This window comes from Ornithorhynchus anatinus, chromosome 2 (assembly GCF_004115215.2).
Source record: "Ornithorhynchus anatinus isolate Pmale09 chromosome 2, mOrnAna1.pri.v4, whole genome shotgun sequence".
Classification (NCBI taxonomy): domain Eukaryota; kingdom Metazoa; phylum Chordata; class Mammalia; order Monotremata; family Ornithorhynchidae; genus Ornithorhynchus; species Ornithorhynchus anatinus.
In genome coordinates, this window is record NC_041729.1 from 141,469,023 (window position 1) to 141,483,233 (window position 14,211).

At 48.4% G+C, this 14,211-nt stretch overlaps 1 protein-coding gene across 1 annotated transcript in view; it reads right to left on the reverse strand.

The window, feature by feature from the left end:
- Positions 1–13,872, reverse strand: part of RNF169 (ring finger protein 169) — an 82,998-nt gene extending 69,126 nt beyond the window's left edge. The window contains exon 1 of the mRNA XM_039914725.1: positions 13,632–13,872. Within this exon, the coding sequence (XP_039770659.1) occupies positions 13,632–13,872 (241 nt within the window). The remainder of the gene's footprint in view (positions 1–13,631) is intronic.
- Between the last annotated feature and the right edge of the window lie 339 nt (positions 13,873–14,211).

Sequence of the window (14,211 nt, forward strand, 5' to 3'; positions counted from 1 at the left end):
GCAAAAATCTAAAGAGCACAAAAATAATATTTCAGGTGGTAGGTTGAGAGAATTAGCAGTCACTAGCCTAAGGGCGGCTAGAGTGGGGGGAAAAAATGGGGTGGGGAGGGTAGTATGAAGATTAGTACTGATTTTACTAATCCACAGGAACAATGCACTAGTTTCCGGCAAGATAGAGGAACCACAAAAACTTCATGTGAGGTGAAGGACCTGTTGTCAACATTGCGGAGAATTTATGAGAATCCAGTGGCCTGCACTAGCTGCTTCTCTGTTTATTCTGCACTTCTTGTGTCCCTGCTCTAAAGCCACTGGACAACATCAGGACAACATCACAACAACTCAGTTCTCAGACGCTCGAGTTATCGTTAAAACTCAGTCTGGTGAAAAAGCAGAATGTTTTTTGGGGTTTTTTCTGCCCCCCCACCCCGATCGGCGCTACCAAAACCCGGACAATGAAACGGAACCTCAAAGATGGTTTGTGAAATCCAAAGGGGAAATTCTACTTTTTCATCTGAGAGTTTGCAAGCAATGTAGTTCACGAGGTTAGAGTGTCATCTCGGGGGAAATAAGAGCTGTATACTGAATCTGGTTACTGAAAACAAATTTGAATTTATTACTCATCTGGACAGACACTGGTAGCGTTTCCTATTTTGGTACAGTTTATCCACCAAAGTCACCTGTTTCTTTTTTTTATAGTATTTGTGATGAGAATGTGTCTACCAACTCTATCATACTTTACTCCCCCAAGCATTTAGTACAGAGCCCTGCACATAATAAGTGCTCAATAAATACCATCTATTGACTGATTGTTATTCCAGGTTCTACGGAAATGAGGCTGCCAGAATTTTTTCCACCAATGCCAATATGTCGAGTTCTACTTGGGGCAAAAACAATTCTTACCCGCTCTATCTAGCCTTAACCTGAAACAGTGCTGTTATATTAATAATAATAATGTTGGTATTTGTTAAGCGCTTATTATGTGCAGAGCAGTGTTCTAAGTGCCGGGATAGAGGGTAATCAGGTTGCCCCACGTGAGGTTCACAGTCTTCATTCCCATTTTGCAGATGAGGTAGCTGAGGCCCAGAGAAGTGAAGTGACTTGCCCACAGTCACCCAGCTGACAGGTGGCGGAGCCGGGATTCGAACCCATGACCTCCGACTCCCAAGCCCGGGCTCTTGCCACTGAGCCACGCTGCTTCGAAAGAATTATTAAGAGGTGTAAGAAACACATTTCCGTGACCTGCAACTTTAAATCTTTAGTGGACCACCCGGTTCTGCCAGAAGACTGTGTTGCTACTACATGCAATGAAAGGAACGTGACGGTGGAAAAAGAGGGAACATTCTTCCAACAATGTAGTGTCAAAATAATAATGGTATTCATTAAGCGCTTACTATGTGCCAAGCACAGTTGAACACGTGTGTGGCATAGGACACCGGGGGGAAGAGGGGCATGGGGGAGAGGGTAATAATAATAATAATGATGGCATTTGTTAAGCGCTTACTATGTGCAAAGCACTGTTCTAAGCGCTGGGGAGGATACAAGGTGATCAGGGTGTCCCACGTGGGGCTCACAATCTTCATCCCCATTTTACATATGGAGTAACTGAGGCACAGAGAAGTTAACTGACTTGCCCAAAGTCACACAGTTGACAAGTGGCGGAGCCGGGATTTGAACCCATGACCTCTACACAGATCTTTCCTTAACACGGGGCAGTGCTAAATCACAACCCTCCCATGTTACGAGAAAACTGGGGGAGCAGTGCTGGAATCTAAAGAAACGCGGGGGGCGGGGTGGGGAAGGGATGTGAATCTCCATTCTACAGATGAAGACACCGAGGCACCGGGAAATGAAGTGACTTGTCCTCTGTCATACAGCAGACAAGTGGCCGAACCAGGCTTAGAACTCAGATCCTCTCCTAGGCCCGTGCTCTTTCCACTAGGCCACTGTTAGAAAAAGTGGACATGTAACTGGGTCCTAACTTCCCTAATATCTTACTCTTCCCTAATATCAAAGAAGGCAGGGGATCGGTGGAGATTACTTATGGCGTTTAACCACTTCACCCCTCCTACCTTACTTGGCTAGCTTTCTTCCCCTCTTCAAAGCTCACCTCCTCCAGGAGGCCTTCCCAGACTGTGCCCCCCCTTTCCTCTGCTCCTCCTCCCCTCCCCATCGCCCCGACTCCCTCTTTCTGCTCTACCCTCTGTGCCCACACAGCCCTTGGGCATATTTGTACATATTTCTCTATTTATTACTGATGCATATATACCTATAATTGTATTTATCTGTTTTGATGGAATTGAGGCCTGTCTACTGGTTTTGCTGTCTGTCTCCCCCCTTCTAGACTTTCATTCATTCAATAGTATTTATTGAGCGCTTGCAGAGCACTGTACTAAGCGCTTGGGATGAACAAGTCGGCAACAGATAGAGACAGTCCCTGCCGTCTGACGGGCTTACGGTCTAATCGGGGGAGATGGGCGGACGAGAACGATGGCGATAAATAGAGTCGAGGGGAAGAACATCTCGTAAAAACAATGGCAACTAAATAGAATCAAGGCGATGTACAATTCATTGTGAACCCGTTGTTGGGTAGGGATTGTCTCTATCTGTTGCCGAATTGTACTTTCCAGGCATTTTAGTACAGTGCTCTGCACACAGTAAGCGCTCAATAAATACCACTGAATGAACAAATGAATACAGCCCGCACATTTCACTCCTCTAACGCCCACCGACTCACTGTGTGCTTCGATCTCATCTGTCTCGCCGCCAACCTTTTGTCCGTGTTCTCCCTCTGGCCTGGAACTCCTTTCTCCTTCATATCTTCCAGTCCTCCAGGCCTTCAAACCCCTCCTAAAAATCACACCTCCTCCAAGAAACCTTCCCTGACTTAGTCCTCATTTCCCCTACTTGCTCTCCCTTTTGTGTTGATTATCGACGTGGATCTGTACTCTTATGAGCTTTTTCACCCCCGACAGAATTTATGGGCATATCTATCTGTAATTTTTAATGTCTGTCTTCCCCGCTAATCTGTACACTTCTTGTGGGTGGGGGCTGTGTCTCCCTATCTACTGTTTTGTAATCAATCAATGGTATTTATCGAGCATTTACGGTGTGCACGGCACTGCGCAAAGCGCTTCGGGGAGTACGATTCAACAGAGTCTACAGGCCTGTTCCCTGCCCACAAGGAGCTTACGGTCTAGAAGGGGGAGACGGACATTCATATAAATAAATCGATGACAGATAGGGATAAAAGTGCAGTGGGTGGGGTGAATATTAAGTGCGTAAAGGGCACAGATCCAAGTGTACAGGGAATAAGGGAAAAGAGGCCTGAATCGGGGAAGGCCTCTTAGAGAAGGCCTTGAGTTCATTCATTCATTCCATCGTATTTATTGAGCGCTTACTGTGTGCAGAGCACTGTACTAAGCACTTGGAAAGTACAGTTCGGCAACAGATAGAGACAATCCCTACCCAACAAGGGGCTCGCAGTCCAGAAGGGGGGAGAGAGACAACAAAAGAAGCAGACAGGCATCATGACAATTAGACAAGGACTGTGTCCAACCCAATATGCTTCTGTCCACCCCGGCGCTTAGTACAGTGCCTGGGAAACTCTAAGCGCTTAAAAAAAAATACCATTATTAGTAGGAGGCGGAAATCAGGGAGGTAAGGTAGGAAGGGACAGATGATTGGGTGCTTTAAAGCCAACGGTTAGGTTTGATGAGGAGGTGAATGGGCAATCATTGGAGGTTCTTGAGGAGTGGGGAGACAGGTACTAATTTTTTTTAGAAAAATCATCCAGGCAGCAGAGCGGTGTAGATAGTGTAATTAGCATAATAAAATTGCCTAGGAAGAGTAAGAGTTCTACAATCGATCGTATTTACTGGGCACTTACTGTGTGGAGAGCACTGTGCTAAGCACTTGGAAGTGGACAATAATAATAATTATGGTATTTGTTAAGTGCTTACATTTGCCAGGCACTGTATTAAGCGCTGGGGTGGAGAAAAGCAAATCGCAAATCAGGTTGGACACTGTCGCTGTCCCATGTGGGGCTCACGGTCTCAACCCCCATTTTTCAGATGAGGTAACAGAGGAGCAGAGAGGTGGAGGGGCTTGCCTAAGGTCACACAGCAGACAAGTGATGGAGCAGAATTAGGATCCATGACCTTCTGACTCCCAAGCCTGTGCCCTATCCAATATGCCATGCTGCTTCTCTACTACGATACAACAAAAGAGAGTTGGTAGACATGTTTCCTCCCCACAAGGAACTTTATCTTCCAAACCATCATATGGGCAGTGTTTGGAAAAACTGCACAAAAAGAGCATTTGGCAAGGGTTTTGTGGGATATTCCACACAATTTCCCCCCCCCAACCCCACCCCGGTCTTTTTTTAATGGTATCTGCTTAAGTACTTACTACGTACCAGGCACTGTATGAAGCACAAGGTTGGACACAGTCCCATGTCCCACCTGCGGCTCACAGTCTCAATCCCCATTTTACAGATGAGGGAACTGAGGCACAGAGAAATGAAGTGACTTTCCCACGGTCATCCAGCAGACAAGTGGCGAAGCTGGGATTCGAACCCAGGTCCTTCTGACTCCCAGGCCAATGCTGTAACCGCTAGGCCACGCTGCTCCTCACTCATTCATTCACTCATTCGATCGTATTAATTAAGTGCTTACTGTGTGCCAAGCACTCTACTAAGCCCTTGGGGAAGTGCAATACAACAATAAACAGTGACATTTCCTGCCCACAATGAGCTCACACTCTAGGGGATAAATCTAGATGGTTACGTAGAGTTATATAGTTTAACTCCCAGTAACTTAGATATGCGAGCATTCAATAGTTTTTCATTTTCTTTCCCATTAAGAGAAGCAAATGGCAGCAGTAATTTGGGGCTCAGTAAAAGTGTACATGATCTACTTTCTTACTAAGATGACAGAGTGAATGTTTAATTTACTGTTTAAAATTAGTTCTCTCCTATGAACTGATGCCTTACCATGGCAGGAGAGTTTGCGTACGCCAACGCGCCTTTGAGCTATGCCATTGAGAGACACTCTCGCTAGGGTAACCGTTAACGTCTAAGCGTCGTCTAAGCGTTAGCGTCAGACAAAGTTGATTTACCTGTGCTGGGCAGCAGTGTCATGGGAAAAAGTCAAAGGCAATTGATCAGATGATCAAAATGCTGGTCAAAGACAACGGCAGAGACTCAAGTTTAAGGAACAGAGCAAAAAGATGGGCCTATATTTGAATGTCAGGAAAACAAAGATCATGACAACTGGAAGTTTTAACACATTTGCAGCAGAGGGAGAGATGACTGAAACTGTGGACAATTTCTCTCTCCAGGGATCGATAATCAATAATAAAAAGGAATTAGTAGCCAAGAAATATGCCCAAGATTAATGTTAGGAAGACTTGCTAAGAAGAGCCTGGAAAGAGTCATGAAATGTGCTGATGTAACAGTCGCCCCCAAAATAAAAATTGTCAACTCTATGGTGTTTCCAGTGACAATGTCCGAATGCGAAAGCTGGACAGTGAAAGAAAGGATAGAAAGAACGTTGATTCTTTTGAAATGTGGTGTTGGAGAATGCTTTTGCAAATTCATTCATTCATTCAATCGTATTTATTGAGCGTTTACTGTATGCAAGAGCACTGTACTAAGCAAATACCGTGAACTGCCCAAAAAACAAACAAATGGATTTTGGAGCAAATTAAACCAAAGTGGTCCTTGGAAGGCCAAATGACGACTCAGATTAGCATATTTTGGACACATAATCGGGACGGCTAATTCTCTGGAGAAGACACTGATGCTAGGAAAAGTCCAGGGAAAACGTGGATGAGGCAGATCGGCAGCTAGATGGATAGAGACCATAACAACGATAACGGAAGAACCGTTAGAAAGGCTGCAGATTATGGCAGAGGACACGACTTTCTGGAGAAAATACATCCAGGGAGTCGCTATGAATCGGAAACGACTTGATGGCACTTTATGATAATCATAATACTAATAATTAAAATTAGTTGTGGGCTAGAGTTCCAACTGTGTAATAATAATAGTAATAACAATATGTGTTATGTGCTTACTATGTGCCAGGCACTGTTCTAAGTGCTGGGCTAAATATGATAATTGGGTTGGACACGGTGCCTGTCCAACCGTGGACAGGGCTCACAGTCTCAAATCCCATTTTACAGACGAGGGAACTGAGGCCCAGAGAAGTTAAGTGACTGTGCCCAAGGACCCACACCTGACAAGTGACCGAGCTGGGATTAGAACTCAGGACCTTCTGACTCCTAGGTCCGAGCTCTATCAACTAGGCCACACAATGTGATCAGTCAGAAATTGATGTTTTGGATTATGCTATTTCCCTACATGGCTCCCTGGGAAATCCATTTATTGAAATCCTCCATGATCTTAATATGTCTTTAGGACTACACCTTTAAACAGCGTGGCGCAGTGGAAAGAGCCCAGGCTTGGGAGTCAGAGGTCATGGGTTCGAATCCCTCCCCTGCCACTTGTCAGCTGTGTGACTGTGGGCAAGTCACTTCACTTCTCCGGGCCTCAGTCACCTCTCTGTAAAATGGGGATTAAGACTGTGAGCCCCCTGAGGGACAATCTGGTTGCCCTCTATCTACCCAGCGCTTAGAACAGTGCTCTGCACATAGTAAGCGCTTAACAAATACCAACATCATCATCATCATTTAAACAGTTGCTGGTTTAAAAAAATAGTCTACCAAACATTTTAGAACCCAACTGGTGAGCAAAGGAGTCTGCAACTTTTAATGATTTTATTGTATTTGTTAATCACTGTGCGCCAGGCATTGTTCTAAGCGCTGGAGTAGATACAAAGTAATCAGGTCAGACATAGTTTTGGGCCCACATGGGACTCACTGTCTCAATCCCCATTCTACAGATGAGATAACTGAGACACAGAGAAGTGAAGAGGTTTGCCCTAGGACACGCAACGGACAAGTGGCAAGGATGAAGGAATCCGTGCATGTTGGCTTCACAATCCACACAGAGAGCTATGAAAATGAAATGCACATGTGACCAATGAAAACAAAATTCTTGGCCTGAAAGAAGCAAATGCTTACTCAAGTATGGTACAATTATAGAAGTGCCTCTTCATCTGGCTTGAAGAGGATTCCCTAGGTGAAAACACACACACAAAAAATCTAATACTAAAATTCTAAATCTCAAAATCTCTAATTAAAAAGAAAAACAACCCAACACAAAGCAGTCAATCCAGAAAAAGACAGGGTATAGCTTTTTAAACCCATTTTTTCAAGAAATTTGCAAATAATGATTTTTAAATCAGTTTCACCCTACATACTTCTGGAAATTTGCCTTACTCTTAAGAGATGCTTGTTGGAAGGCAGAGACTAAGTCCCCGCTTCCTTCCATTTCACCTCGACTCACTCCCTTTGCTCTTCAGTGGAAAGAGCACCGGCTTGGGAGTCCGAGGTCATGGGTTTGAATCCTGGCTCTGCCACTTGGCAGCTGTGTGACTGTGGGCAAGTCAAGCGTGGCTCAGTGGAAAGAGCACAGGCTCTGGAGTCAGAGTTCATGGGTTCGTATCCTGGCTCGGCCACTTGTCTGCTGTGTGACTTTGGGCAAGTCACTTAGCTTCTCTGTGCCTCAGTTCCCTCATCTGTAAAATGGGGATTAAGACTGTGAGCCCCACGTGGGACAACCTGATTCCCCTGTGTCTACCCCAGCGCTTAGAACAGTGCTCGGCACATAGTAAGCGCTTAACAAATACCAACAATAATAACTTCACTTCTCTATGCCTCAGTTCCCTCATCTGTAAAATGGGGATGAAGACTGTGAGCCTCATGTGGGAAAACCTGATTACCCTGTATCTACCCCACCGCTTAGAACAGTGCCCTGCACATAGTAAGCACTTAAATAACAACATACCCCTTCCACGCTCCACAGCACTTATGTATATATGTATATATCTATAATTCTATTTATGTTGATTGTTTACTTGTTTTGATGTGTATATATCTATACTTCTATTCATTTATACTGATGCCCGTTTAATTGTTCTGATGTCTGTCTCTCTGCTTCTAGACGGCAAGCCCAGTGTGGGCAGGGACAGTCTCTCTTCATTGCTGAATTGTACTTTCCCAGCGCTTAGTCAAGTGTTCTGCACTCAGTAAGCGCTCAATCAACGACTGAATGAATGAAAAAACAGCTTGCAATACAATTACCTAGCATTTTACCATTCAACTGCCCGTGCGCATACACAAAACAAGTAGTTTTTCCACTCACTCTGAAGACTTACATAAGACGACCAGCTATTTCTGCGCATAGAAGGCTTAGACAACGATTTAAGAATCAGAGACAAAAACCAAGTAATCTCATCAAAATGAAGTTCTTCACAACGTGATGGAGAACGACTGGTTTGGAAGGTGAGTCGTTATCATTGTTACAGTTGCAAACCGGCCTATTCGGGGAGCAAAACAAAATCAAGTATCTTAATATTTTAACAAAGTTGAACGATTCGATTCCCCTCAAGTCACCACCCATCTCCGGGATTACTTCTGCACCACCTTTTCCCTTGTGCATCCGCAACCATCCGAAGCACTTCTGTGCGTATGGATTTACCCTACCCTATCGGCTTAGTGGAAAGAGCACGGGCTTGGGAGTCAGAGGACGTGGGTTCTAATCCCGGCTCTGCTACCTGTCTGTGGCGTGACCTTGGGTAAGCCACTTCATTTCTCTGTGCCTCAGTTCCCTCATCTGGGGGATCGATACACTGACCCCCACGCGGGAGAGGGGCTGTGTCCAATCTGATTTGCCTGTATCCAACCCAGCGCTTAGTACAGTGCCTGGCACATCGTAAGCGCTGCAAAAATGCCACAATTAGCATTATCTTACAGATGAGGGAACTGAGGCTCAGAGAAATGAAGTGACTTGCCCAAGGTCAAAGAGCAGACAAGTGGAAGAAGTGGGATAAGAACCCAGACCCTTCTGAGGCCCAGCCCGGTGCTCTATCCCCTAGGCCGTGCTGATTAAATACTACTGATTGATGATGTATTTATCATTTAGTTTAGGGAATGCAAGTGAGGTGGGGGCCCCACAAATTTAGAGAGAATGTGCAAATACAAGTCAAAAGTTTCCTGTTCTGGGATAGCCCAAAGAGACACTCCTAAAATCCTGGTGTGTTTGTGTGTGTCATCAAGGTTATTGTTGAGTCACTTTTTATTTTTTAGATTCTTCCACCCTTAGGAAATTCCTGCCCTTTCACACTCAAACCAATTTGATCCCATTCAGAACCTCAATCAATCAGTGGTATGTAATCACAACAACAATAATTGTGGTATTAAGCCCTATGTGCCAGACAGTGGAATAATAATAATGTTGGTATTTGTTAAGCGCTTACTATGCGCAGAGCACTGTTCTAAGCGCTGGAGTGGATACAGGGTCATCAGGTTGTCCCACGTGAGGCTAACAGTTAATCCCCATTTTACAGATGAGGTAACTGAGGCCCAGAGAAGTGAAGTGACCTGCCCACAGTCACACAGCTGACAAGTGGCAGGGGAGGGATTCGAACCCATGACCTCTGACTCCCAAGTCCAGGCGCTTTCCACTGAGCCACGCCGGGGTGGATACTAGCAAATCGGGTCGGACACAGTCCCTGTCCCGCACGGGGCTCACAGTCTTAATCCCCATTTTACAGATGAGGCAACTGAGGCCCAGAGAAGTGTAGTGACTTATCCAAGGCCACACAGACAACTGGCCAAGCCCATGACCTTCTGACTCCCAGGCCCACGCTCTATCCATTATGCCACTTACTGTATGCACAGTGCTGTACTAAGCGCTTGGGAGAGTGCACTACGATAGAGTAAGTAGACACAAACCCTGCCCACGAAGGAGTAGGACATTAAAATAAATTAAAGATGGATAAGTACACAAGTGCTGTGGGGGTGGGGTGAAAATCAAAGTGCATCAGGTGACAGATTTAAGTATACAGGCGACACATACATCTATATCAAAATAATATATTTATATAGAGAAGCAGCGTGGCTCAGTGGAAAGAGCCCGGGCTTTGGAGTCAGAGGTCATGGGTTCGAATCCCAGCTCGGCCACTTGTCAGCTTTGTGACTTTGGGCAAGTCGCTTCACTTCTCGGTGCCTCAGTTCCCTCATCTGTAAAATGGGGATTAAGACTGTGAGCCCCAAGTGGGACAACCTGATTCCCCTGTGTCTACCCCAGCGCTTAGAACAGTGCTCGGCACATAGTAAGCGCTTCACAAATACCAACATTATTATTATATAGCCCACAAAGTGAGCTATAACCCCTAACAAGACTTCAACGGGGACTGGAAAAGAAATGCTCGGTATAAGGAAACCCCTTTCGTTTTTCAAAACCGAAGCTCCTACCGGATAAAGGGAGTGCGGGGAAAGAGTGAGCCCGCTAATTTTAGAAGCTCTCGGGTATTTAGAGAAGCAGCGTGGCTTGGTGGAAAGAGCCCGGGCTTGGGAGTCAGAGGTCGTGGGTTCTAATCCCACCTCTGCCACTTGTCTGCTGTGTGACCTTGGGCAAGTCGCTTCACTTCTCTGTGCCTCAGTTACCCCACCTGTAAATTGGGGATGAAGACGGTGAGCCCCACGATCACCTTGCCTCCTCCCAGCGCTTAGAACAGTGCTTCGCACATAGTAAGCGCTTAATAAATGCTATCATTAGAGTTGACGACTGATCGATTCCATCCATTTAGGACCCATTCGCGTTCAACGATTACATACAGCACCAAAAAGATGGCCCGGCTCTGAATCCAAAAAGGTTGAAAAGGTCATGCGCTGCCGGGTTGGGAAGCAATAGATTCCTTCACGTCGGAACTTCCCGTACCTGTTTACACACCACAGCGTTTAAACTTGGGGAAATATAATAGCATCCCTAAAGTTTACATCAACAGTCCTAAACTAAATATTCATATAGGCTCTATCTTGCCTTGTACACTACAATACTACAAACCTCTACTGGCCAAAAACTTCAATGAGGACGAGTTATTTTAAAGGCTAATTCTTCTTTAACTTCCCGCTCACCAAAATAAGTTGACACAGTACTTATGGATTGATTTTTATATTCCCCACTAAAAAAAGGTCACCGACTCGATTATACCGTACTCTTCCAAGTACTTAGTACAGCGCTCTAAACACGGTAAGCAGTCAATAATCACCATGGATTGACCGACATGTAACTCCAAGAAAGTAACGTGGAGAAAATCCTTAAAAAATCATTTCCTTTGGTGCCTGGATCTACATTTTCTTGATCCGTGGGTCTGTAAATCTATTACCCCTTCTGAAAATTTCTCTTTCCATCCTTGCTGCTACTTAAGTTGGACCGACAGGTAAGATAACAACGCTTGGCATCAAATCAGCTATTGTTCGGGTTATTGCACTTAACAAATAATAGGGTTCAGAAGGAAACAAGAGGCTTTCTGAAATCCCTCACCCACCTACACCTTGTTTATGTTCTATACGACCTCCGGCAACCCAGCTACAGATCCATTTCAACTCAGCTGATGGCTGGAAGGTGGCCTATTTACTGAGCATCTTTCTGGTGTAGATTAGAGAAGCAGCATGGCTCAGTGGAAAGAGCACGGGCTTTGGAGTCAGAGGTCATGAGTTCGAATCCCAGCTCTGCCACTTGTCAGCTGTGTGACTGTGGGCAAGTCACTTCACTGGGCCTCAGTTCCCTCATCTGTAAAATGGGGATGAAGACCGTGAGCCCCACGTGGGACAACCTGATTCCCCTGTGTCTACCCCAGCGCTTAGAACAGTGCTCTGCACATAGTAAGCGCTTAACAAATACCAACATTATTATTAAAATGGGATTGAGAGTGAGCCCCACGAGGGGCAGGGAATGCATCCACCTTATCTTGCATCGATCCCAGCGCTCAGTACAGAGTCTGCAGATAGTAAGCGCTTAAAGACAAAAAGGGAAAAAATAGAGTAAGTGGCAGGATACCTACGGGGTGACGACCAGCCAGGTTTTGAGTACTAGATCCTGACATAAGAAAAGAAAAATATCAGGGCAGAAAGGTGGTCAAGGGTCTCCCACTGAGGCAGGTGAGCCCGACCCTCCAGACCCCCAAGAATTCCATATGTGCGGCTCAGTGGAAAGAGCACGGGCTTGGGAGTCCGAGGTCATGGGTTCAAATCCCACCTCTGCCACCCGTCAGCTGGGTGACTGTGGGCAAGTCACTTAACTTCTCTGGGCCTCAGTTACTACCTCTGTAAAATGGGGATGAAGACTGTGAGCCTCACGTGGGACAACCTGATGACCCTGTATCTACCCCAGCGCTTAGAACAGTGCTCTGCACATAGTAAGCGCTTCACAAAAACCAACAGTAGTAGTAGTATGTGGTCTAAAGATGACGACAGGTGTCAATGACAGCTTGGAGCAAAACAGAACTTTGAATTCTGGAATGTGCAGTTTTCAGGGGCTGCACGGGGAATGGGAGGTGGAGGGAGGGAACGAGGGGTGCAAAGGATCCCCCTGAGGGGAAATTCCCACATTCCTGAGATCCCAACATGCCCAGCCCGCTGAGGCTCAGGTTGACCGTCCCCCCGGCTAACCCTGATGCCACATGTCTCCTGGGAGGCGAAATGATGCCTGCATTTGGGATGAGGGCCTCCCGCTTTGGCCAACTTTGGGCCACACTTCGAAGTCATCAACAGTGGCCTTGACTGAGCGCTACTACTTGCAAGAGCACTCTACTGAGCGTTCCAGAGAGTCGGCGAACACGTCCCGGGCCCACAGGGAGCTCAGAGAGTGGAGGTTCTCCTGCCCCGGGCCCACTGATCTCCACAACCTCGTGCTCTCCTGGAGCCGCGGCCTGCTCCACGGGGGCGGCCGGACGGTCAGGGGGGAAGGGGGGAGGACCCCAACATGTGAGGGGAAAAGAGAGGCGACCAGCTTGTGAGGGGAGGGGAAGGGGGGGACCCTGCCATGTGAGGGGGAAAAGGGGGGACCCCGGTATGTGAGGGGAGGGGAAGATGGGAGAACCCTGCGGGAGAGGGGAGGGGAAGAGGGGGGACCTCGGCAATGTGATGGCAGAGGAAGAGGGGGGATCCCAGCATGTGATGGGAGGGGAACGGGGGACCCCAGCATGTGATGGGAGGGGAAGAGGGGGGATCCCAGCATGTGATGGGAGGGGAACGAGGGGATCTCAGCATGTGATGGGAGGGGAACGGGGGGACCCCAGCATGTGATGGGAGGGGAACGGGGGGACCCCAGCATGTGATGGGAGGGGAACGGGGGGACCCCAGCATGTGATGGGAGGGGAAGAGGGGGGGATCCCAGCATGTGATGGGAGGGGAAGAGGGGGGGATCCCAGCATGTGATGGGAGGGGAAGAGGGGGGATCCCAGCATGTGATGGGAGGGGAAGAGGGGGGATCCCAGCATGTGATGGGAGGAGAGGGGAGGGGAGGGGACTCCAGCATGAGAGGGGAGGGGAAAAGAGGGGTCCCCGGCCCCGACTCCAAACCTCTCTCCCCCTTAGTCCGGTGCTGCCCTCCTGTCTCCCCGGGGCAGAAGCGGGGCTCTGGGCCGCCCTCCCTCCCTCCCTCCCGCCCCTCGGGGAGGAGGTCGGGGAGGAGGAGGGAGAAGGAGGCGAAAAAGCGTCACCTTGGTCTGCGGGCTGTCTGTGGGCTGGGGGCGGGGGTCCGGGCCCGTCGGCGGCGTTGCCGTGGGGTCCGGGGCGGGCCTGGTCCGGGGGTCGCGGTGGCGGTGGCGGGCGGCGGCGGCGTTGGGGCGGGCCGAGCGGGGCCTGGGCGCGGCGGCGGCGGGCCCACGGCCGGCACAGAGGGCAGGCCGCCGACGCCCCGGCCCCCGCCCCGGACCCGCGCCCGCCCGCACCACAGCCCATGGCCGCCCGCTCCGCCGCCACCCCCAGGCAGCCGGGGCAGCCGCCTTCCTCCTCCTCCTCCTCCTCCCCCGGCCGCCGCCGCCGCTGCCGCCGCCCCAGCGCCGCCGCCGCCTCCCCGCGGGCCCGCCGCCCGCCCCGCCGCCTCAACGCCGCCGCCGCCATCTTCTTCCCCCTTTGAAGGGACAGGCCGTTGGGGGTGGTGGGGGACCATAAATATTCATGAAGAGGACGAACGGACGCCATATTTATGAGGGGGACGAACCTAGGCCATATTCATGAGGGGGACGAACCTAGGCCATATTCATGGAGGGGGGCCGAACCGGCGCCATATTTATGGGG